The 25,978-nt window shown below is 40.6% G+C and overlaps 1 protein-coding gene and 1 long non-coding RNA gene across 2 annotated transcripts in view; one reads left to right on the top strand and one right to left on the bottom strand.

Moving 5' to 3' along the window:
* Positions 1-1,124: 1,124 nt before the first annotated feature.
* On the bottom strand, positions 1,125-2,663 carry LOC311060471. The gene is made up of 5 exons (XR_014602263.1): positions 2,592-2,663; positions 2,025-2,092; positions 1,819-1,843; positions 1,513-1,635; positions 1,125-1,421 (listed from the first exon to the last, which is right to left on the bottom strand). It is a non-coding gene; the product is annotated as an uncharacterized lncRNA (long non-coding RNA).
* A 14,473-nt stretch (positions 2,664-17,136) lies between these two features.
* The window catches only part of LOC311060296 (dihydropyrimidinase-related protein 4-like), a gene marked incomplete at its 5' end in the record, with an annotated part of 28,387 nt that continues 19,545 nt past the window's right edge, over positions 17,137-25,978 (top strand). The window contains 3 exons of the mRNA XM_084078430.1: positions 17,137-17,424; positions 20,052-20,140; positions 24,089-24,273. Coding sequence (XP_083934556.1) covers positions 17,137-17,424; positions 20,052-20,140; positions 24,089-24,273 — 562 coding nt within the window. The remainder of the gene's footprint in view (positions 17,425-20,051; positions 20,141-24,088; positions 24,274-25,978) is intronic.

The raw sequence follows: 25,978 nt of genomic DNA, 5'->3' as shown, positions 1-25,978 counted from the left end.
GTTCAAGCCCTCTTAGATGGGCTGGCTGTAGACATGGTCAGGTCAGGTTGTAACCTTGGCAGGGCGTCCAGCAGCAATCCGATGTTTTCCACCAAAGCTGTGTGTGTGTGTGTGTGTGTGTGTGTGTGTGTGTACACACACACACACACACACACACACACATATATATTTATACACATATACATACACACTGATATAAATGACAGCTTAAATTAAAAGTGCATACAAGAATTACAAATAGACATTTGTGCTTTGACATTTGCCATGTTCATGACTGCTGTTTCCTACATTATCAATTGCTTATGTCACGTTGAACTCTGTTGAATAGTATTACCCCACAAAACATATAGATCTTAGTTCATTACATAAGTCATTACATGCTAAATGTTGCATTTATCTCATGCTATGCCGACATACATTCCCACATTCATGTTGCTAACAGAAAGCCTTTGGCCAAAAAATAGACCAATTAAAAAAACCTTTTTCTTTTGCACTTGAAGTATACTTAGCTTACATGACAAAGACTCAAACCATTGGAGGGGGGTAACTCTTGGAAGCTAGTGTACTTTACTATCATCAGGATGACTTGAACCATTGAACAGGGGTGTGGGGGGTAACCCATTTTTGAAATCTTGGAAGCCTGGGATGAAAGTCTGAATGAACTCCCAAACCTGGGAACATGGTTTCAGGGAAATTGAGATCGAAGACATAAAATGCTTTAAAACACCCATCACCCAAAAGAGATGGGTGCGCCAAGGCCGCCCCATTTATTATCACATAAGCTTGGGAACACTTATGCCCCTCCCCTAGCATAAAAACATATGGATACTCTGTGGTTGCTGCGGTCAGCTACTGCACCAGGTTTGCCACAGGCTGAAGAAGAAAAGAAAAGAGAGGAAAGAACAAGATTATTACAAGTTGATACAACAGGTTAAATTGAACTCCAAAGCTCCAGTGCTGTAGTCAAGTCACTATATCTGGAGTCTAGGTTGAGTTAATTCCCCAGTAGTGCTCAAGTCCAAATAGTGTCCAAAGTTACTGAACATGAGTGTGAATGCACATAGGTAGGTGGAACACACATGCCTGCCTTTACACAGCATTAAAATAATGTCACTGTAATTAGCTATCAATATCTTATGCCAACTTATATATTAGGCTATATTACAAAAAATGTGTCTGCATGATCCAACTGTTTGTTGGGCTTCTTCCTCACGGAAGACCAAGGCTGGGGCGCTAACCCATACTGCTCCCGGAGTATGTGAGCTCTATGTGAATACCAGCTGAGAGCAAATCTACTGTATGTTGACGCGAAGGTCACCCGTCTTCTCCTTCCTGGCCGGCCATGTGAGTGATCTTCGCAGAGAATTCAGGGTTCATCTCCCAGTACACTCAGGATTTAACATCGAGAAATCATGAGAAATCTACAGACAGGAAAAGACAAAAAAATGTGTAAGGCACAAACAATAATCGATTTAGTCTGTACTAAACTTATTCTGTGAGATGTAACCTCACCATGCCTTGAGTGTCCACTAGATGCGGCAACTCTTCGATTATGGCTTGGATTGAATTTGTCCCATCTGCAGTCTGCAGTGGTGGCCACATGTTTTGGCAAGGCTTGTCTGCAGTTATTTGATTCTGTGAAGAGCAGAAAAAGATTAATTCAAGCTAATGGTGATAGATGAACATCCAAGTTTACAAGAACGGTTTGTTGCAAAAAGCATAGTCACATCCACTCCTAAATGTACAGTAGTCACATGAGTTGGATTGAGATAGAAGGGCAACTTGTACCTTATTTCAATCCAAGACACCTTGCTTTACCTTTTTCATGTGACTCCTCCCTGGCCTGGGTTGAAACATGCATCATAAAGTAGAGAAAGATATCAGAAAAGAACACACACAAACACACATGCACACATTAGGAAATAACCAGCAGCAACACTGAAATTAAGAGTTGCCAATAATGGTTCACATTACAGTAGGATTCACAATGGAATGTTTTGTAACAATGTATTAACTTTACTTACTGTCCCATGACAGTCCCTCAGGCATGGAAATGTATCCACTATCGATGACACCAGCTTTGCCTTCGTAGCTGAAGTTGGAATTTAAAACAATAGACATTTTATTAACATTTCTTTTTGGATAGTAGGGCCAAACATATTTTATTGCTTTACCTTAGCTTGACATTCCTCTCCTTTAGCTGTGCTAAATTATTCTAAATAGCCTGTATTGTACATACAACTGATATTTGTTTAAGTAGGCCATCTTTTACATGGCTAAAATTCTACATTTTGATGCTGGCCCCTCTCACATCAGTAAATTGCTTTGCTTAGTGTCTGTGCTACTCTCTGTTTCTCTAAAATGCAAGTGTGCTGACCGCCATCATCTGTAGCTAATACACTGACTATATATAAGTACCTCATACAACCCCAATTCAAATGATCTGAACTATCCTGTTTAAACCTAGTTCACACCCGAGATTACCTGGATGAGATTGTTCAGAATGCTGTTGTGGTTCGCATTAGTGAAAATGTACCACTAACCACACACTAGTCAACAAATGGGCTTAATCTGTGTGTGAGAATACTCACTTCTCTACGAAGCTCTCCATCAGATGAGACGAGTATACGGACCATTGATCTTCTTTCAGCCATAGAGATGTAATGGCTTTCCTGGAAACTGGCATCCAAGCATTTCCCATCACCGGTTTTGTTGAGGATTTCACATATTCTATTTAAAAAAAAAGAGGAATGACTAAAGGAATTGAAAAGAAAAAAACATGAATCTCCAAATAGACTAATCAGACAAAGTTGTTTGTAACCCTACCCTACCTATAGTCAAGGTGAAGCTAGTCTTGTAAAGCTGCTTTAACAGAAAAATTGAACTTACAGTGCAAATGTTGCTGCTTCCTCCCCTGAAACGCTTTGCTGTTCTGTAGGCAAGTCTGGAGTGCCTTCTGGGGCTTGAATCCTGAAAAGTATGAAAAGGGAATTATTGCTTTATCAGAACTATACAATGGATACATTTGTTAAAATCAAATACAAAACAATTACACTCTATTTATTAATTTATTTTAATCAATGTGTTTACAACACATCCCTAATACTACAGTATGTGAGAATTTGGCCTTCGACCTAGCTAAGTTGAGTGCAACTTTTTAATCCTGTCGTCCTCTAACTTTTCCCATTCCTCCACTTAAGTCGCACAGCATTCCACCTCAGAAAAAATGGCTATTTTGTCCAACATGTAAAAAAAGAAAAACATGATGTGAACATACACGGTACATTATAATAATAATAATAATGTAAAGTATACATGATGTGAACATGCACGGTATATCATAATAATAATAATAATAATAATAATAATAATAATAATAATAATGTAAAGTATACATGATGTGAACATGCACGGTTCATCATTATAAAAATGATGTTAAGTATCATAGCAGTATAGTACAGTAGAGTATAGCAACAACACCTCATTAAGCTATAAGTACAGTACAGTATAGCAACAACACCTCAATAAGCTACAGTAGGTATGCTACATCGCACAACGTTGTCGGCCCCAAAAATAGCAGATCTACAAGCTCACAGCGCGTCGCGGACGCAACATGTTGTGAGCTTGTAGATCTACTATTTTCGGTGTCAACGTTATTCATGTGATAGAACATGATAGAACATGCCAGCCAATATGATGACATTCTCTCCCTAGAATTAAATCACTTTGAAACGCTGCGCTCCCTGTACCAGTGGTTCTCAAACTTTTTCATGTCAAGGACCCCCAAAATGACACTTATTACCCCACGGACCCCCATTTGAAAAGATAAGCCATGGACCCCAATAAGAGAAGGTTTTTACGGCTCTCTAGCAGTGATTCTCAACCATTTTAATTTCAAGGACCCCCAGTTTAACATGCATTAGGCTACGGACCCCCATTTAATGGCATCTATACCTCTGGGACCCCAATTCATATTGTAAAATCAATGTTAATTTAACTCTTGAGAGTGTACAAATGGAACCAAATGGACCCGTATGGGTCTGTAACTCTGAGAGTGTACAAATGGAACCAAATGGACCCTAACGGGTCCATTTGGTTCCATGTGTACACTCTCAAGAGTTAAATTAACATTGATTTTAATTTTTTCCATCATTTAGCTGGGGACCCCCTGGAACCCCCTCAAGTACCCCTGGGGGTCCCCGGACCCCACTTTGAGAATCAATGCCATATACAACATAAATATGATCGGCAACGTACATTCACGTAGTGGATTTGGCGTTGAGTGCCAGTGCTAGCTGGGTGCTACCCATGGAGCTAACGGTGCTAATGTTAGCGTTAGCTAACATAATGGCTAACGTTAGTAAGCAAGCTGTACACACCATACCTCTATGGTACAAACGCATTCATTCATTCATTAATTCTCCCAGATAGCGGTAGATTAATGAGAGCACCTTATCACTTACAATAATTTCCTTGTAAACAAATGAACGTTAGCTGACCAGCTATTTCCTCCGTGGTGGAAACTGGAAACTGGAAGTGGAAAGTCTGGTGACCAAATTTGGTCAAAGAGGAAGTGACGTACTGATTTTCAAACTCGTGCGCACGAGTTCAAAGTCGTGCGCACGAGTTTGAAAAGGAGAGGTTTTATTTTCAAGATAGGTAATATTTTTTTTTGTAAAAGTTTTTTTTTTTTGTAAAAGTTTTTTTTTTTGTAAAAGTTTTTTTTTTTTTGTAATTTTTTTTTTTTTTTGTAAAAGTTTTTTTTTTTGTAAACTTTTTTTTTTTTGTAAAAGTTTTTTTTTTTTTGTAAAAGTTTTTTTTTTTTAAGTCATGCATGAAAAAAAAAAAAAATGAAAAAAAAACATTATATTCCCTAAAAAAAAAAAAATCATCCCCCTTTAAAAAAATGTCATACTCTAAAAATATTATTTTATACACCCTTAAATAATAAAGCAACTATAAAAAAAAAGTCACCCCCCCAAAAAATAAATCTTTCCTCTTTTAAAATAAATGTCATCCCCTAAAAAAAATTATTTTAGAGCCTTGTTCTTTTTCTGCCAACATATTATTTTTTTCACCATACCACAAAACATAAACCGCCAGCTTTTAAAAATAAAGTGACCCTTCCAAAAAAATGTACCTACCCTTAATACAATCTACCTAGTGATGTCCCTTCAGGGGCTCCGTAACTTACAAATTCATTATGTTTCTTAACGAATTTTAGCCTGTCGCCTATTCTAGGGATCAAGGTGGTGATGGTTTGAAGGTCCAGGTACCCGAAACTCTCTTCATCAATAGCCTCATCTGAAAGACAGAACACAAAATATTACTACAGTGACCATCCATATAAACCACAAGCTTTATAGAGGTCTAGGACTAAAACTGCAACTCATGAATAGATATTAGGGTCTGGGTGTCATAACAATGGATAATAAATTCATCCTATAGTATTAGACAAGGAATATTCAAGCCCACATCCTTTCAGGAAGTAGTGCAGCTGAACACCCAGTTCAGTTATCAATTAATCCAACGTTAAAATTACCACAAACATGTTTGAGAGTGAAGTATCCCTTTAATATTTTAGCTGGGGACCCCCTGGAAGCCCCTCAAGGACCCCTGGACCCCACTTTGAGAACCACTGACTTAAATACAAATAAAAGTAGACAAAAACACAACAATACACCGCAGGAAGAGTGGGCACTAAGGAGGAGAGTGGGCACTAAGGAAGAGAGTGGGCACTAAGGAGGAGAGTGGGCACTAAGGAAGAGTGGGCACTAAGGAAGAGAGTGGGCACTAAGGAAGAGAGTGGGCACTAAGGAAGAGAGTGGGCACTAAGGAAGAGTGGGCACTAAGGAAGAGAGTGGGCACTAAGGAGGAGAGTGGGCACTAAGGAAGAGAGTGGGCACTAAGGAGGAGAGTGGGCACTAAGGAAGAGAGTGGGCACTAAGGAAGAGTGGGCACTAAGGAAGAGAGTGGGCACTAAGGAGGAGAGTGGCCACTAAGGAAGAGTGGGCACTAATGAAGAGAGTGGGCACTAAGGAAGAGAGTGGGCACTAAGGAGGAGAGTGGGCACTAAGGAAGAGAGTGGGCACTAAGGAAGAGAGTGGGCACTAAGGAGGAGAGTGGGCACTAAGGAAGAGAGTGGGCACTAAGGAAGAGTGGGCACTAAGGAAGAGAGTGGGCACTAAGGAGGAGAGTGGGCACTAAGGAAGAGAGTGGGCACTAAGGAAGAGAGTGGGCCCTAAGGAAAAGAGTTGGCACTAAGGAAGAGAGTGGGCACTAAGGAAGAGAGTGGGCACTAAGGAGGAGAGTGGGCACTAAGGAAGAGAGTGGGCACTAAGGAAGAGAGTGGGCACTAAGGAAGAGAGTGGGCCCTAAGGAAGAGAGTGGGCACTAAGGAAGAGAGTGGGCCCTAAGGAAGAGAGTGGGCACTAAGGAAGAGAGTGGGCCCTAAGGAAGAGTGGGTACTAAGGAGGAGAGTGGGCACTAAGGAAGAGAGTGGGCCCTAAGGAAGAGTGGGCATCTCCATGTTTAATTGGACGCATTTGTTAAATGTTCTTAAAGTATACATGATGTGAACATGCAGGTACATCATTATAATAATAATAATAATAATAATAATAATAATAATAATAATAATAATAATAATAATAATAATGTATACATTACATCATTATCAGACCTACACTTATCATTCAACTTCTTATTTATGCCCAAAATGACTGAATGTACAGGTTTTGTAGCGATTTGTAGCCAATTATAGAAATATTGTGCCTTAATGGTCGAATGTTCCAGCATCCTCTAATCATGTTTAATTACATTACTTCCTGATTATTAACTATTTACATTTCTTTGGGGGTAAATGAACCAGTTTAACATGTTAGTGCCCAGTCTCTCTAGTACCCAGTCCCCTTAGTGCCCAGTCTTCCTGGTAGCACAGCTAGCATTAGCTGAGTAATGCTATCTTTAGCTGTATGTATGTTATTGTTAATACATAAACTCACCCCCTCCATCACACTGCCGTCCACCTCCATTATTCCGTCCATTTAGAGTTAATATTAACTGTTATAAATGTTCTTTAATCTGATCATTAAAGTGATTTCAATGCTTTCTGCTCTCTCTGCTGCTCCTTCACTTGCAGTTGTCGCTTTAGATGACGTCATCAAACGGCGTGCGTGTAGTTTTATAGCAGAGAGCTCTACGCGTCAAGAGGTAACGGTTTAATATACGGAGTAGCACTGCCCTCCTCGGGCCACATGTGTGTACTGCAGCTGCTGTTGTGTACATAGAGCTAGAACTAATGTACTGACAGTAACTAAAGTAATAAAGTACATGTACTCAAGTACATGTACTCCCCACTTTATGGACAATATTATTATTATTGTTGTCATCATTATTATTATTATTATTTGCAAGCACATGACTTTGACTACATTTGTAGGAAGGGAAAACATATTATATTTGACCACTTAAGCCCCTATTTAAATATAGTGAAAGTAGCCGATCTACAAGCTCACAACACGTCGCAGTGTGACGTGTTGTGAGCTTGTAGATCGGCTACTTTCAATATATGTTTAATAATAATAATAGGTGTGTTGTGGTTCAGTTCTATAAAGAAACAGACAAAGTCAGACTTTATTTTATTACATTTATTCATTCATCTCAACTCATTGTTTTACTGTGTGAGACAAAACAAATATATTACAAAGACAAAACATTCAGAACAATAAATACATCATGTGACGTGTGTGTGTGTGTGTGTGTGTGTGTGTGTGTGTGTGTGCGCGTGCGTGCGTGCGTGCGTGAGTGCGTGCGTGCGTGTCATTCTGTCTGTCTGTCAGATTGGGTTGTTTATTGGGTTTGGGTTGTTTATATAACCCAATTAAAGGTTCTTTAAACCCAACAAGTTGGGTTGTTGGGTTGGTTCACTTACCCAACAATAGGTTGTTTATATAACCCAATTAAATGTTATTTATACCCAACAATAGGTTGTTCATATAACCCAATTAAGACTTCTTTAAACCCAGCAAGTCAGGTTGTTAATGCATTATTATTTTTTATTACTAATTATAATGGGTTGTTCCCTTTTATAATCGACATTTCATTGGCACAACTGATGGTCATTAATTTAACAAAAGTATCACATTATCACAATTTGTTGGCATTTACTCACCTCTGATCCTTTGTTTGTTTTCTTGATCAAATATATTCTCACACCAATGTAACAATAATGATTTATTAAAATTCTAGTCACAGAATTTAACACATCAAAATATAAAATTCCCATAAAATTTCACAACATTTCTCCCCTTTTAAACAGCATCAAAACATTAGCTTTCCATTTCACGGACATAAAATGTAAAATGTAATGACACTAAACGGTCACATAAAATTCCACAACATTTCTCCTCTTTGTAACAGCTCCAAAACATCAGCTTTCACTGACAAAATGTATTAGAGATTAGAGAATGACCATAGGAGTTTGTAAACACTTATGAACAACAACCGTTATGTATGAACAAATGAAAAACGTCTCATCTCTGAAAGGAGAAGACAGAGTGCACAGTGCTCTAAGTGAACGGAGCCTGCCATTCTTCACAATATGTAACTGGAATCATTACAACCCTAGAAATAATATGGCAACAAGCAATGTATCAACCCTCGAATCATTAAAGTCCTCGAACAAGGACTTGAATGAGGACTGCGCCAGACAGATTTCTAATCTTTCTGCCACCAAATCACCACAGGAATTCAGTGGCACTGGACAACATCTGGCTGATAAGTTAACAATTAAAGTGGACCCTTTCTAAAGTTACCAAGGATGTGATCAGAGCAGGGGAGAGGGGAGAGAAAGGCAGAGATGGTGGGGGGGATCCAGGTCAGTCTACTTGCAAGCAAGTATTTGCGTCTTCAGGAACTTCACCGCTGGGGAAACAGTTCCCTCGAGTCCATAGACGACATCCTGGAAGAATTGCCAAGTAGGCAAACACTGACATGTATATTGAATGTCAAAGACATAAAAGGTTTTGAAACATGTGTCCACAGCTGCAAGAGCCGTCTCCGTCTCAATAGCCTTCCCTGAGATGATCACAAAGGCTTGAGAGCTTGCATCCCATCCGATAGCAGCAGCACGAACGGGCACGACCTGGACGCTCTGGCCTGCTCCAAATACTCCACCATGTTAGTTCCGACCTATGATGAGAAAAAAAAGAAAAAAAATAATTATTTCTACCGGTGCAGAGCAATTGTCATCAGCTCTCTACTGAAGCTCTTTCAACCCCCTCCCACCCCCATCATCTGATTTAATAGAGCTCTATGAGAAAGAAGCGTGACGGCCCTAAATTCAATGGCGTAGTCTTAAACAATTTATTCTGGGTGTGTGGCCAGTCTACTTATGTGTGGTCTGTGGTTTATACATCCCACGTCACTATGGAGTGATAACTTACACCGAGTTACAACTTGTAAGAATAGTGCTTCATGAAATGAGTATCCTGACAAACGTTAAGCTGTGTCACTCATTCCACGAATAGTTGCACCTCATTGTAAAGAGGAATCAGGCTTTCCAACAGTGTAAAAGAACAATTGCAGTCATTTAGCTATGAATTTATATTTTAATTTCTGTTCAAAGGTAAATTACTTACAGGCATCTCTATTAAACACCATTCTAACATCAGCCTCAATCCAACGTCCAACTGTAAACAAGCTCTCACAACACGCACACATAACGTAAACATGTATATTTGTACAACACACGTAAAACTCATGAACACAAAGACAAACACAGCTTAAATAAACATACCTCGTTGTTTTAGACGTTTTAAACTTTAACAACAAACACACGTTCCTCCCGCAGCTCCTCTTCAAAGGGACGAGGTGTTACACCTAACTGTGTCCTCCTGACAACAAACACACTACAGAAGATTAGTTCCGTACACAAAAACTCCTGTGTAAAGTGACAAGTCTATGTATTTTTGTGACCTGCAGGAGGAGCTATAACACCAACATTGTAAGAAAGTGAGAGCTTTTGTAAAACAGCTGTATAAATGAATACATTGAATAAATGCTGAACCCTCCTCAGGACAGTGTAAGCAATGAGCTGTCCCATAACCATCTCCAGTGGTGCACTGGTGAATGATTTATAGCATTGAAATGGAAATCATCCTTCATACCAAACTATGAATGTATGTCATGGAATACTGAATTGGCATATGTTAGCGTTTTACTTTGAGCTAAAAATCATTATTTTACACTTTGGGCTATTCAAAAATAGTAGATCTACAAGCTCGTATCGCGGCACTCGGTGCCGCGATACGAGCTTGTAGATCTACTATTTTTGAAACATCGTGAAAATGAGTGCAAATCTTTGAATATAAATACTTTTAAAGCGAACATTTTGAACTCAAATCTTTGCTTCTGGGGGGTCCCTGGAACAAAACATTTTGATGGCGGTCCGCGGCCAAATACATATCATTTTGGGGGTCCTTGATATGAAAAAGTTTGAGCACCACTGATATAGAAACATACGTTTTTCAGAAAACTGTTGGGATTTAGGAGACATGTAGAATGAGCTTCAGGTCTCAATGGGTTAATTGACACAAGATAAGATAAGATAGATAAGATAATCCTTTATTGCAGATGTTATATGGTGAGTAAATAAAGACAAGTAGCTTTATGAATGTGTCGGCAATGAGTCCTTTCCACCACTAGACAACGTAGGTTTGCTAAAAGACAGCAGGTTCTGACCCCCATCATACTACAAACTATGGCATTAGAACCACAGATGGTTTAGTAAATACCATCACATAAAATGTAATATTTTCTACATTCATGTTTACGTCATGTCTCTCCCCTCCCTTCTCAATAGCAGGCACTATATATTCTGAAATGTGTTTAAGCCCCTCGTGGGTTCAGAGTTAAATTAACACTATTTACCAGTCCTGTAATAGACACACTGGAACTGATTCAGGGGTGTTATTTTCTGCTCATCTTGAACGTATACATTAAAATAGTTTTCTATCTCCCTGTGTTCCATTGTTATCAGATGTGAAGTCACTCTCTCCACGTTTTGAAATGCAAAGAAACATGACTTGTTCGCGTCTTATGTAGTCAATAGTCATCTGATATACTGAAGCTTTAATCGAGCATATCAAGTATTTTTCAGTAATATCCTGGCTACTACACACTGTTCAGTTGAAAGACATTTAAGATGTTCAGTTGACAGACATTTTAACTGGGAGTTACAATGTGTCGGTCACCCAAAACTAGTTTGTGGGTTTTATGTGGAAAAGTGTATTCACATTAGTGTTTGTCTTTGTTGTTGACATGAATACAAAATCAAGTATAAATAAATACAAATGTTTAACAAACTCTTTGTATACTAGTCCTGTATGTCACTGAATGGATATGTGAACAGTATACTAGTCCTGTATGTCACTGAATGGATATGTGAACAGTATACTAGTCCTGTATGTCACTGAATGGATATGTGAACAGAAACATGTACTGTATAGAGTCCTGTATGTCACTGAATGGATATGTGAACAGAAACATGTACTGTATAGAGTCCTGTATGTCACTGAATGGATATGTGAACAGAAACATGTACTGTATAGAGTCCTGTATGTCACTGAATGGATATGTGAACAGAAACATGTTCTGTATAGAGTCCTGTATGTCACTGAATGGATATGTGAACAGTATACTAGTCCTGTATGTCACTGAATGGATATGTGAACAGTATACTAGTCCTGTATGTCACTGAATGGATATATGAACAGAAACATGTACTGTATATAGTCCTGTATGTCACTGAATGGATATGTGAACAGAAACATGTTCTGTATATAGTCCTGTATGTCACTGAATGGATATGTGAACAGAAACATGTTCTGTATATAGTCCTGTATGTCACTGAATGGATATATGAACAGAAACATGTACTGTATATAGTCCTGTATGTCACTGAATGGATATATGAACAGAAACATGTACTGTATATAGTCCTGTATGTCACTGAATGGATATGTGAACAGAAACATGTTCTGTATATAGTCCTGTATGTCACTGAATGGATATATGAACAGAAACATGTACTGTATATAGTCCTGTATGTCACTGAATGGATATATGAACAGAAACATGTACTGTATAGAGTCCTGTATGTCACTGAATGGATATATGAACAGAAACATGTACTGTATATAGTCCTGTATGTCACTGAATGGATATATGAACAGAAACATGTTCTGTATATAGTCCTGTATGTCACTGAATGGATATGTGAACAGAAACATGTTCTGTATATAGTCCTGTATGTCACTGAATGGATATATGAACAGAAACATGTACTGTATATAGTCCTGTATGTCACTGAATGGATATATGAACAGAAACATGTACTGTATAGAGTCCTGTATGTCACTGAATGGATATATGAACAGAAACATGTTCTGTATATAGTCCTGTATGTCACTGAATGGATATATGAACAGTATACTAGTCCTGTATGTCACTGAATGGATATATGAACAGAAACATGTTCTGTATATAGTCCTGTATGTCACTGAATGGATATGTGAACAGAAACATGTTCTGTATATAGTCCTGTATGTCACTGAATGGATATATGAACAGTATATAGTCCTGTATGTCACTGAATGGATATATGAACAGAAACATGTACTGTATATAGTCCTGTATGTCACTGAATGGATATATGAACAGAAACATGTTCTGTATATAGTCCTGTATGTCACTGAATGGATATATGAACAGTATATAGTCCTGTATGTCACTGAATGGATATATGAACAGTATACTAGTCCTGTATGTCACTGAATGGATATGTGAACAGTATACTAGTCCTGTATGTCACTGAATGGATATGTGAACAGTATACTAGTCCTGTATGTCACTGAATGGATATATGAACAGAAACATGTACTGTATAGAGTCCTGTATGTCACTGAATGGATATATGAACAGAAACATGTTCTGTATATAGTCCTGTATGTCACTGAATGGATATATGAACAGAAACATGTACTGTATATAGTCCTGTATGTCACTGAATGGATATATGAACAGAAACATGTTCTGTATATAGTCCTGTATGTCACTGAATGGATATATGAACAGTATATAGTCCTGTATGTCACTGAATGGATATATGAACAGTATACTAGTTCTGTATGTCACTGAATGGATATATGAACAGAAACATGTTCTGTATATAGTCCTGTATGTCACTGAATGGATATATGAACAGTATACTAGTCCTGTATGTCACTGAATGGATATATGAACAGTATACTAGTCCTGTATGTCACTGAATGGATATATGAACAGTATACTAGTCCTGTATGTCACTGAATGGATATATGAACAGAAAAAAAGGAGGATGGAAGAGTAGATCTAATCTGGACTATTTATTGTTCCCAGTGGTGGAAAGTATCTCAAGTACTTTACTTCAATGCAATTTTCAGGTATTTTTAATCAACTTGAGTATTTCAAAATTGTCCTCAATAATTTATACTTACATCATTAACAGAGGTAAACATTGTACTTTTTATTTTATTAAATGTGTACTTTAGTTACTAAATGAGTTATTTGCATATATAGTTATGCCTGGTCACACACACACACACACACACACACACACACACACACACACACACACACACACACACACACACACACACACACACACACATGCGTGTATATATATAGGTGTGTGTATATTGAATTGCATACACATGCGCGTGCGCACACACACACACACACACGCACGCTATGCCACGCTTTCTCCCTGGATCTATTTATTGCAGTCGCGTTTCCTTTCTTGCTTATTATACATTTTACTTCCCTGTATGATTCCATGAGCTGCTGTTGTTCAGCCACAGAGAAGAACGCTGCTTTCGGTTTGAGCTCCATGATTGGTCAAGTTCAAGGATTCTGCTATCGACTTTCATGGTCTTTTACAGGAATACGTGAAGCCTGGCTTTACTATCCTGGCTCGAAACAGCCTGGCTTGACAAGGCCTAGCTCGACAAAGTCGCTCCTTTTCAGCCTGGCTTGGCGTTCATGGAACGGAATAAACCAGGCTATACGGACCCGACTTTGTCAAGCCTGGATTTTACTTCAGGCCAGGCTTATTTAATTCACCTTTCGTGGAATAGGGCCCAGATCAGTGTGTAGTTAAGTTCTCTGATGACACTGTAATCCTCAGTCTAATCAGTAGCCATACAACTGGAGTGGACAGGTTTGTAGGATGGTGTGATGAACACCACTTACAAATAAATGTAAGGAAAACTGAGGAGATTGTGGTGGATCCCAGGTCCATAGGATACCACACCACGATCACCATTCATGGTCATCAAACAGGTCACCTCCTATAAATAGCTAGGAGTACAGATCGATTGTGAAATGAGCTGAAAGTATGTGTGCAAAAATACACCAGCGCCTTCATTTTCTCCGTAGGCTTAGACTCTTTGGTGTATGTTGAAACATAATGCTGATCTTTTGTAGAGCTAGTATAGAGTCTGTTGTCAGATATGGTATCACCAGTTGGTTCGGAAACCTGACGGTAAAGTATAAATCTGAGAATCTTCTTTCTCCACACATGTATAGATTCAACCTTGTATGAATGAGTTAAACAAAAAGAGATGATTAAAACGACATGACATTATTCCTTAGATTCAAGAAGAAAAGTTTACGTGCAACTAACTGGTTTCTCCCCAACCACATTTGTTCACACTTGTGTTACTTACAAAATAAGCCTTTTCCAAGAAATAAGAATAATACAGTATGACTTCAATCTGGCTTTACCAGAGGCCTGTTGGGATAGAGAGAGCACAGCTGCATTCACATTAGCCATCACCTTGCATAAGGACAATAGTATTATAATCAGCCACTTCACTTGGTAACAAAAGGTTTGGCCTGGTGACTTGTTTTGGTTCACACTTAAAGCTAGTAGCTTCTGCTCCAGGACAAAAGGCAGGATCTTCAGGTGTGACTGATCAACACATCAATAGTAGAGACATTCCTCTATATTTAAATCTCATCCTGCTAACTCTCTGACTTAGGCCTACAATATTTGACTCAAAATCACACACAGTCCTAAATACAAACCTTCAAGTGTGTACCAATTAAGATGGAATATCGTGTTTTTATCATGTTCCCATGTTTAAAATGATACTACTAATGACAAAGTCATTTAGGAGACACACTCTATGGTGTGGTCGAGCTTCTCACCCTCAGCTCTCCTCTAGAGCAATGGCAGCCTTTTATAGCCAGCTGGAGCTAATGAGCATGGACTAAACCATTAGACTGCGCCATTGACAGTAGGGGACTAGGGGTGTTTCTAAAACATATATTAAATACCTAACTAAACATACAGTAAATACATGAATATAAATAGCCTTAAAACACACAAGTATTACAAGTTTCATTAACTACACAGGTTCATCATTAATTCTTTCCTCACACTACATCATCATTTCAATCACACCAGGACATCATAACCCCCCAGATATCCTGATATGGTCCAGCTCAATGATGCTGAAACACAAAGGCAATTGTTAGGCATTCAATCAGACCTTAACAATAAAACGTACGTTGCACCTCAACCATATTGCACCTAGTCTCTATTGCACCCATTACCCACAATGCACCTGCCCATCATGATTGCTAAACACTTTAGCTCAGGGGTCTTCAACAGGGGGCCCGGGACCCCTAGGGGGTCCTCAGAGTTACTACAGGGGGTCCGCCAAATCTTTGTGTGATGTGATTTTTGTTTTGTTTTTACCTTAACCACTTGAACCCTAGCATTCCTATTCTGAGGAGAACTCTAGCCAAAAATAGCAGATCTACAAGCTCACAACGAGGCATTGTGAGCTTGTAGATCTGCTATTTTTGGCAAAGAGCAGACCAAGTAAACAAAAAAAATTGAATCTGAAACACAATTTTACACAATATAGTGGGGGTCCCTGCTTCATCTCTCTCTCAGCTAGGGGGTCCTTGGGCTGAAAACGTTGAAGAAATAAAAATGTGAGTATGTGTGTGTGTGTGTGTGTGTGTGTGTGTGTGTGTGTGTGTGTGTGTGTGTGTGTGTGTGTGTGTGTGTGTGCCCTATAGGGCAGTGAATGGAACAGCTCCTTCTTACCTCCGGGTTTTGGTCAATGCCCACACCCCTGCCCGACCACTCCGGTCTGCCACCTCGGGGCGACTGACTCCCTCCCCACTCAACGGTCCTTCTGGTCGATCGACACGGTCACAACTTTTTTTCTGTTCTGGCCCCACAGTGGTGGAATGAACTTCCCACTGATGTCAGGACAGCAGAGTCACTGCCCATCTTTCGCCGCAGGCTGAAAACCCACCTCTTCAGGAAACACTACCCTTCCTCTTTGCCTGGCCTACTTGTTGTTAACTAGTTGTAGGAACTATTGTTGTATTGTTGTATTGGATCTATTAGCTCGTGCTCATTTGATTTGGCTATTTTATATTGCACTTTTACCTTAGCGCTAGGTATACTCTTGGTTGCTTGTTTTTACAGGAAATGCACTTAAGACCTCTGGTGATTAGTAGTTTCGTTCCCTACCTATGTTGAATGCTTTGGATAAAAGCGTCTGCTAAATGACTGTAATGTAATGTAATGTAATGTAATGTAATGTAATGTAATGTAATGTGTGTGTGTGTGTGTGTGTGTGTGTGTGTGTGTGTGTGTGTGTGTGTGTGTGTGTGTGTGTGTGTGTGTGTGTGTGTGTGTGTGTGTGTGTGTGTGTGTGTGTGTGTGCGCTCCAGGCTATTAGCCTACATCCATCCATCCCTCTCGGATCCCTTTATCCATCCATTCATCCATCCCTTTATCCATCCAACCATCATTGTATTGTCCTCATTTTGTCTCCTCCTCCCCTTTTCTCCTCTTTCACTGTCTGCTCCCTTCATTCTGTCCTACACCTCCTTCTGAGATAGATCTATCTATCTCTCTCTCTCTCTCTCTCTCTCTCTCTCTCTCTCTCTCTCTCTCTCTCTCTCTCTCTCTATCTATCTATCTATCTATCTATCTATCTATCTATCTATCTATCTATCTATCTATCTATCTATCTATCTATCCATCTATCTATCCATCTCTCCATCATGTCAGACAGAGATGAAGAAGGCTCATTGTTCAGTAGGTTGGGGACAGAGTCTCCTCGGCCCAGAGTGAAGTATGGAGGAATGTTCAGTAACGTTGAGGGAGCGTTCGAGAACAAGACGTTGAACTTTGAGTCCTTCAGCCCCGGGACGCAGCGGAGGCGTCGCCGTGGCGACAGCGATGCGCTCAGCGACGCCGGCAGCGACTTCTCGTCCGTCAGCCAGACGCCCCGCCCCCCACCGCCCTACGCCCCGGGAAACCACCGACTCAACTGCTACGGCAAGAGAGAGGTGACCAAAAATATATCTTTATCCTATTCATTCATTCACTTAAATGTAAGGATTGTACCAAGAAATGTACCAATTTGTGTGATGTTTGGACAAAATCTGGAGGAGTAATGTCCAAAAATGTGTTTTGCACAAGTCGGCCTCCTGGTGGCGCTACAACAGGCCAATCTGAATTGGCATCCAGGGAGTGTCTGTGCACAGTTTCACAGCGACCGGGCCAACGGTGCCGGAGATTAGCTGTTCACCAGGTCAGGTAGGTTATTGGGGGACAGCAATGTTTGGAATTCGCCAATCAGGATGGAATATGAAAAATCGGACGGAACCATCTTGATCACTTGACTATAGAGATAATGTGTACAGATTTGCATGATGTTTGGACCAGATTTGTAGGAGTAATATAAAAAAGAAAATTGCTGCCAAAATAAGCCTCTTGGTGGCGCTATAATTCACTCACTCACTCATCCCGCTATAATAGGGCAATATTAAAAGGGTGGCATTTGTTTCTCAAGGTAGTGCAAATGTGCATGCAAAGTTTCACAGCAATCGGACGCTGCGTTCATGATTTGCGGCATTTTGTTCAAAACGGGCCACTCCTGCAAACTTTAGGATGTAAATCTTAGCCAATCAGGATGTAATATGAAAATTCTAACTGATCCGTCTTGATCACATGACTATAGAGATCATGTGCACCGATTTGCATGAAATTTGGATAAAATCTTATAAAAAAGTTTGACATAAGTCGGCCTCCTGGTGGCGCTATAAAAGGCAGATGTGAAAAATGCAGGGCAAAGGTTGTTCCTTGGCCTCTAAAGAGTGTTCATACAAAGTTGTACACAGATTGGTGCAGTTATAGGTAAAAACACAAATCGGCCTGTTATAGCGCCACCATGAGGTTGATTTGAACATTTTCAAGTGGCATTTCTTCCTCGGCCAAGTGGAAAAGTATGTGCAAAATAAATGTCACAGAAAGTGAACTTGTGTTCATGACTTGATGCATTTTGTTCAAAACGGAGCACTCCTGCACACACACACACACACACACACACACACACACACACACACACACACACACACACACACAGTGTGTGCGTACGTGCGTGCGTGCGTGGGTGGGTGGGTGGGTGCGTGCGTGAGTGTGCATGTGAGTGTTAGAGGATGAGAGGGGTGTGTCTGTGAGTGAGCGTGTGTGTGTGAGCGAGTGTGCGTGCGTGCGTGTGTGTGTATGCGTGTGTGTGTATGCGTGTGTGTGTGTGTGTGTGTGTGTGTGTGTGTGTGTGAGTGTGATAAAGGGGTGTGGTCCTGGGTGTATTGCGTCACATTAAACACGGTCAGCTACAAGCTGAACAGTTTGCTTTTCAAATTAAAGTGAAAAATAAATTAATACAAAAATAAAATAAATGATTAATCATTAATTTGGGGAAAACATCAGCGGAACGAAATATGAAACAATCTCTCAAATCATCATTATTTATAATATAATATATAATACAAACGCTACATGAATATCCTTATATTATATTATATATAAAACATACAAATATCATAATGTATTGACTGGTATATTTAATACAAACTCTAAATGATTACCATTAAGCACGAAAATAGCAGATCTACAAGCTCACAGCGAGAGAGCTTGTAGATCTGCTATCTTTGGCTCTAATTTCAAAACGTTACACACGTTAGCTTTCTGTGGAGCTTTTATTTTGAAGAGAATGAGCGGGAAACAGGGTGTTAGTGTTGTGTGTTTTGACACACATTTAACTACACACCGTCCAGACAAAGAGCAGCACACTGACTGGAAACATAAAACACACTGTGTTTATTATAACACACACACACACACACACACACACACACGCACACACACACACGCACACACACGCGCACACACACTCTCACACACACACACTCACACACTCACACACTCAGCTGGGTTCTTTATTTAGTGGATATTTAACATCTTTCATTCATTCATCATGTCGTTCCTCAACAAGAAGAACTGCACGAGACCTACGGTGAGAGAGAGAGAGAGAGAGAGAGAGAGAGAGAGAGAGAGAGAGAGAGAGAGAGAGAGAGAGAGAGAGAGAGAGAGAGAGAGAGAGAGAGAGAGAGAGAGAGAGAGAGAGAGAGAGAGAGAGAGAACTAGAGAGGTGTGTGTGTCCCACATTGGGAAATCGTTGTTCTATTGACCAAGACTGTCTGTGTGACTAACCTGTCTGTCTCACTGACCTGCCTGTCTGTCTGTCTGTCTGTCTCACTAACCTGTATGTCTCACTGACCTGCCTGTCTGTCTGTCTGTCTGTCTGCCTGTCTGTCTCACTAACCTGTCTGTCTCACTAACCTGTATGTCTCACTGACCTGTCTGTCTGTCTGTCTGTCTGTCTGTCTGTCTGTCTGTCTGTCTGTCTGTCTGTCTGTCTGTCTGTCTGTCTGTCTCACTAACCTGTATGTCTCATTGACCTGCCTGTCTGTCTCATTGACCTGCCTGTCTGTCTGTCTGTCTGTCTGTCTGTCTGTCTGTCTGTCTGTCTGTCTGTCTGTCTGTCTGCCTGTCTGTCTCATTGACCTGTCTGTCTGTCTGTCTGTCTGTCTGTCTGTCTGTCTCATTGACCTGTCTGTGGTGTTTGCAGGGTGCTGGTCTGTTGATCAGAGGAGGTAAAGTGGTGAATGATGACCAGTCCTTCTATGCAGATGTTTACATAGAAGATGGAATCATCAGGTAATTATTATTATTATTATTATTATTATTATTATTATTATTATTATTATTATTATTATAACGTGTGAGCCTGTAGATCTGCTATTTTCTCTACTTCTTTATTTCATATATTTGTTTTTTTAATTGATGGAATTCCCTAATTTATTAAAATGAATTTATGTTTTGTTTCATTTAACTTTTGAAAATCGTTTAAACAAAAATAATACATTTACTTGTGACTCATAAAAATGTGCTGGCGACCCAAAAATGGGCCCCAACCCACAGTTTGGGAAACAGAGATCAGGCTCAGAAGGAGAACATGGTATGAGTACTGTACCGCCTGGTATGAGTACTGTAACATTACATTACATTACATTACAGTCATTTAGCAGACGCTTTTATCCAAAGAGACTTACAACCAGAAAATGTGCTCCACGGAGCACAAGTCTCCGCCAGCAGACTTGTGTTCTTCCAGAGAATGTAGCAATCTTTGCTGTGTCATGTTGTCAGCATTTGTGGCTCGTCTTTGTTTTTTGTCGTTTAGGGATTCAAGTGGTCTTTGTCTCTGTTTCTTAGCTTTGGCTTTCTGCTGTCGGCATTGTGCCTTTGCTTCTTCATGAGGTTTCAGACGATAATCTCCTGCTTCTTCAGTTTGCGTAATGAGAGTTAGTTGCCTTGTGTGATCTCAGCTGTGATCTCACTTTGTACTGGTGTGCTCCTCTATTCTCGGTGTGCGCTCCTCTCTTCTCACTGTGCGCTCCTCTCTTCTCGCTGTACGCTCCTCTCCTCTTGGTACGCACTCCTCTCTTCTTGGTATGTGCTCCTTGTACTGGAAAGTACTGTTCCTGAGCACAAGTCTCCGCCAGCAGCAGGATTTTTGGTAAGGAATGTATTCAAAGATTGGAACTTTTTCTGCTAATATCTCCTGACTGAATGTTAGCTTGGCTGATGGCACTGATGTCACTTCGGAACGTGCACCGCAGCGCTCCGAAGTGATTCACCTATTTATAGGTATGTATTTCGTCATGCGTCCTGCTAGCCAATCAAAGCACATCTTTTCAACATATTGTCACGTGTCACGTGAAGCTTGACCAATGTTAGCTTGGCTAGGGGGGGGGACACATCGAAAATCCAACGAAAACATACTCTCCGCCATGCCTTCGGCCCGGCGGAGACAATAAGTGCATTCAACATAGAAAGGAAAGGAAACTACTAATCACCAGAAGTCTTAAGTGCATTCTGTTCTAAAACAAGACCAGGAGACCTGGTTCTGCCAGACCCAGACTTCACATGTTGTGTCAGCCTGTGTCTATGCCCATGTATGGACGAAAGAGGGACAGACTTTTATGGCTGGGGCCTAAGGACAAAGGGGGCAAAACTTTTTTTTTGCCCATGTATGGAGAAAACAGGTACAAAACATGCCCATGTATGGACGAAAGAGGGACAGACTTTTATGGCTGGGGCCTAAGGACAAAGGGGGCATGCCCATGTATGGAGAAAACAGGTACAAAGCCTCATGTAAGCCAGTGGCAACAAGCAGCTAAGAGTATACCTAGCGCTAAGGTAAAACTGCAATATATCAGCTACCTACTGTCTTAAACAGGTGAGACAAATAGGAAAATCAAATGAGCAAGAGATAAAACCAATAAGTGTATCAAACTAGAAAATGTGCTCCTCGGAGCACAAGTCTCCGCCAGCAGACCTGTGCTATTTTAATGTTGTGGGAATGTTGCGAATGTTCTAATTCTTACTAAAAATCACACCCTGTGTGAAGTGAGTGGTGCCTTGCTTAGCTTGGCTAACATGTTCAATCAGCCAAGCTAACATGTCCAATGTTAGCTTGGCTGATGGCACTGATGTCACTTTGAAACATGTAGACAATGTTTCAAAGTGACACACTTATTTATAGGGCTCTATTTCGTTATGCGTCTCGCTAGCCAATCAAAGCACACCCTTTCAACATATTGTCGTGTCACGTGATGCTTGACCAATGTTAGCTTGGGACGGGAACGAATACGGGAACGAAAACATACTCTCCATGCCTTCGGCCTGGCGGAGACAATAAACAAGATCCAATCAAAACAAGAGCTCGTGCAAATAATTGACAACAAGTAGGCAAGGCTAAGAGGAAGGGTAGTGTTTCCTGAAGAGGTGGGTTTTCAGCCTGCGGTGAAAGAAGGTTAGTGACTCTGCTGTCCTGACATCAGTGACTCTGCTGTCCTGACATCAGTGTCTCTGCTGTCCTGACATCAGTGTCTCTGCTGTCCTGACATCAGTGACTCTGCTGTCCTGACATCAGTGTCTCTGCTGTCCTGACATCAGTGACTCTGCTGTCCTGACATCAGTGTCTCTGCTGTCCTGACATCAGTGACTCTGCTGTCCTGACATCAGTGACTCTGCTGTCCTGACATCAGTGACTCTGCTGTCCTGACATCAGTGTCTCTGCTGTCCTGACGTCAGTGTCTCTGCTGTCCTGACGTCAGTGTCTCTGCTGTCCTGACATCAGTGACTCTGCTGTCCTGACATCAGTGACTTTGCTGTCCTGACGTCAGTGACTCTGCTGTCCTGACGTCAGTGTCTCTGCTGTCCTGACATCAGTGACTCTGCTGTCCTGACATCAGTGTCTCTGCTGTCCTGACATCAGTGACTCTGCTGTCCTGACATCAGTGACTCTGCTGTCCTGACGTCAGTGTCTCTGCTGTCCTGACGTCAGTGTCTCTGCTGTCCTGACGTCAGTGTCTCTGCTGTCCTGACGTCAGTGTGATTTGTCTCTGCTGTCCTGACATCAGTGACTCTGCTGTCCTGACATCAGTGTGATTTGTCTCTGCTGTCCTGACATCAGTGACTCTGCTGTCCTGACATCAGTGTCTCTGCTGTCCTGACATCAGTGTCTCTGCTGTCCTGACATCAGTGGGGAGTTCATTCCACCACTGTGGGGCCAGAACAGAAAAAAGCTGTGACCGTGTAGATCGGCCAGAAGGACCAGTGAGCGACGAGGCAACCAGTCGCCCCGAGGTGGCAGACCGAAGTGGTTGGGCAGGGGTGTAGGCATCTACCATAGCCCGGAGGTAAGAAGGAGCTGTTCCTTTCACTGTCCTATAGGCTAGCACCAGGGTTTTAAACTGGATGTGAGCCGCTACGGGAAGCCAGTGTAGAGAACGGAGAAGGATATTTGTTTGGGAGAACTTGGGGCGGTTCAACACCAGACGAGCCGCAGCTTTCTGAACAAGCTCCAGAGGTCTGATGGCAGATGCCGGGGCACCAGCAAGGAGGGAGTTGCTGTAGTCCAGGCGGGAGATGACAAGAGCCTGGATGAGCACCTGGGCTGCCTTCTCCGTGAGGAAGGGGCGAATCCTAACGCCTGGTACACACACACACACACACACACACACACACACACACACACACACACACACACACACACACACACACACACACACACACACACACACACACACCAGACTGTACCGGCTGGTGTGGAAACCGTACCGCCCGCCAACAGAAAAAACCTATGGCGGGTGGTGCGGACAGCCCAGTGCATCATGGGAGCTGCCCTCCCTCCAGTAGCTGTATGAGAAGCTGGTCGAAGCTCAACGTATCGTCAAGGACACTCATCACGCCAGACACGACCTGTTCACTCCACTACTGCCACCACGGCCAGGCATTTCATTAGTAGTTGTTCTTAATGAAGTTCTTGTTAATGTTGTTAATAATCAGGCAGCTGCTGGGGCCTGCAGCTGTGAAGGCGGTGGGGGACTATGTTAACGTGTTTTAATTCATGTTAATGTATGCTCATTCATGTTAATTCATGTTAATGTATGCTCATTAATGTTAATTCATGTTAATGTATGCTCATTGATGTTAATTCATGTTAATGTATGCTCATTAATGTTAATTCATGTTAATGTATGCTCATTGATGTTAATTCATGTTAATGTATGCTCATTGATGTTAATTCATGTTAATCAGGCAGGTGGGAGAGCAGCTGTTGGTGCCAGCCGGTGTGAAGACGGTGGAGGCTTATGGAAACCTGCTACTTCCTGGAGGAGTGGATGCTAACGTTAGCATGCTAGCTCCTCAACACGGAATGACTCCCGCTGACGACTTCTACCAGGCGTCTAAAGCTGCACTGGCTGGAGGCACCACTACGATTAGTAAGATAATAATACTACGATTAGTAAGATAATAATAATACTATTAGTAAGATGATAATACTACTATTAGTAAGATAATAATAATAATACTACTATTAGTAAGATAATGTTATTATTAGTAAGATAATAATAATACTACTATTAGTAAGAATACGACTACTGGGGGGATGGTGGCTCAGTCGGTAGCGCTGACGCCTCACAGCTAGAAGGTCCCGGGTTCGATCCCCGCAGGGGACGCTCTGGGCGCTGTGGGCGTGTTCTCTCCTCCGCGTCATCAGTGCCCATACCCTAGGTAGGGTTGGCGAAAGGTCCTTTTTATGTGGAGTTTGCATGTTCTCCCCGTGTCTCCTAGGGTAGTTAATACCCTCACAAAAAAACATGCAGTAATCCTGGTCTCTATACGGCCTCCCCCTGGCCAGCCAGGGCGCCTGATGGAGAGGAAAGGAACTGGTTGGAATAACGTGTTCCTTCCACGCGCTACGTCCTACCGGGGAAACTCTCCCCTGTCGGGTGACAAGAAGGTCAGTTGGCTCTCATGCATTGAAGGAGGTATGAGCTTGGCGCTGGCCTCCCTAGGTTGGCAGAGGGAAGGTAGTGCCCAGGACTGCATAGACAATTAGCACTGGGTGTAAAAAATAGGGGTTACAAAATCGTGGGATAAAAATGTAAATAAATAAAAAAAAAAGAAAATACTACTATTACTACTATCACTGGCTGGAGGCGTGACTAATAGTTCATGATTTGAGCCATTTTGTTAAAAACGGAGCACTCCTGCAAACTTTGGAAGCCATTTTTAGTCAATCAGGATGAAATATAAAAGATCTGAAAGACCCGTTTTGTACACACACACACGAGAGCATAGCTATGCAACGACACACGGAGACGCGCACGGACGGACGGTCTCGCCAGGCTGAAAACAATTGATTGATTGATTGATGTACTTTATTTAGTAAGACATGAGAAACAGTACATGGAAGTACAATTCACAATACAAAGTCTACTAAACTGTCTGCTAAACTGGATAACTGGTAAAGCACTAAGCTTGTCTAATAACAATAAAAACAAACGTATGTATACATCCTGGTGAAACATCTTGATATATGACTCTGATTTAAACAAAGAGGCTCTTATAGTGACAAATGCTTAACGATCAGATGACAGTGTTTACCTGTCCTTACTAACACAATATAAGTCTAATCTAAACTACATAACATGTATTATAATTATATTTGTATGATTATTATAACAATAATAATAGTATTATAATGATTGTCATCATTATAATAATAGTATTTTAATGAGTATAATAATAATAATAGTATTTAATGAGTTTAATAATAATAATAATAATATTTTAATGAGTGTAATAAGGGTAATAATAGTATTTTAATGAGTATAATAATAATAATAATAATAGTATTTTAATGAGTATAATAATAATAATAGTATTTAATGAGTTTAATAATAATAATAGTATTTTAATGAGTTTAATAATAATAATAATAATATTTTAATGAGTTTAATAAGGGTAATAATAGTATTTTAATGAGTATAATAATAATAATAATAGTATTTTAATGAGTATAATAATAATAATATTTTAATGAGTGTAATAAGGGTAATAATAGTATTTTAATGAGTATAATAATAATAATAGTATTTTAATGAGTATAATAATAATAATAATAGTATTTAATGAGTTTAA

Source organism: Gymnoscopelus microlampas (genome assembly GCF_963454915.1).
Source record: "Gymnoscopelus microlampas genome assembly, chromosome: 14".
NCBI classification, from domain to species: Eukaryota; Metazoa; Chordata; class Actinopteri; order Myctophiformes; family Myctophidae; genus Gymnoscopelus; species Gymnoscopelus microlampas.
This window is presented reverse-complemented; position numbering and strand designations above follow the sequence as displayed.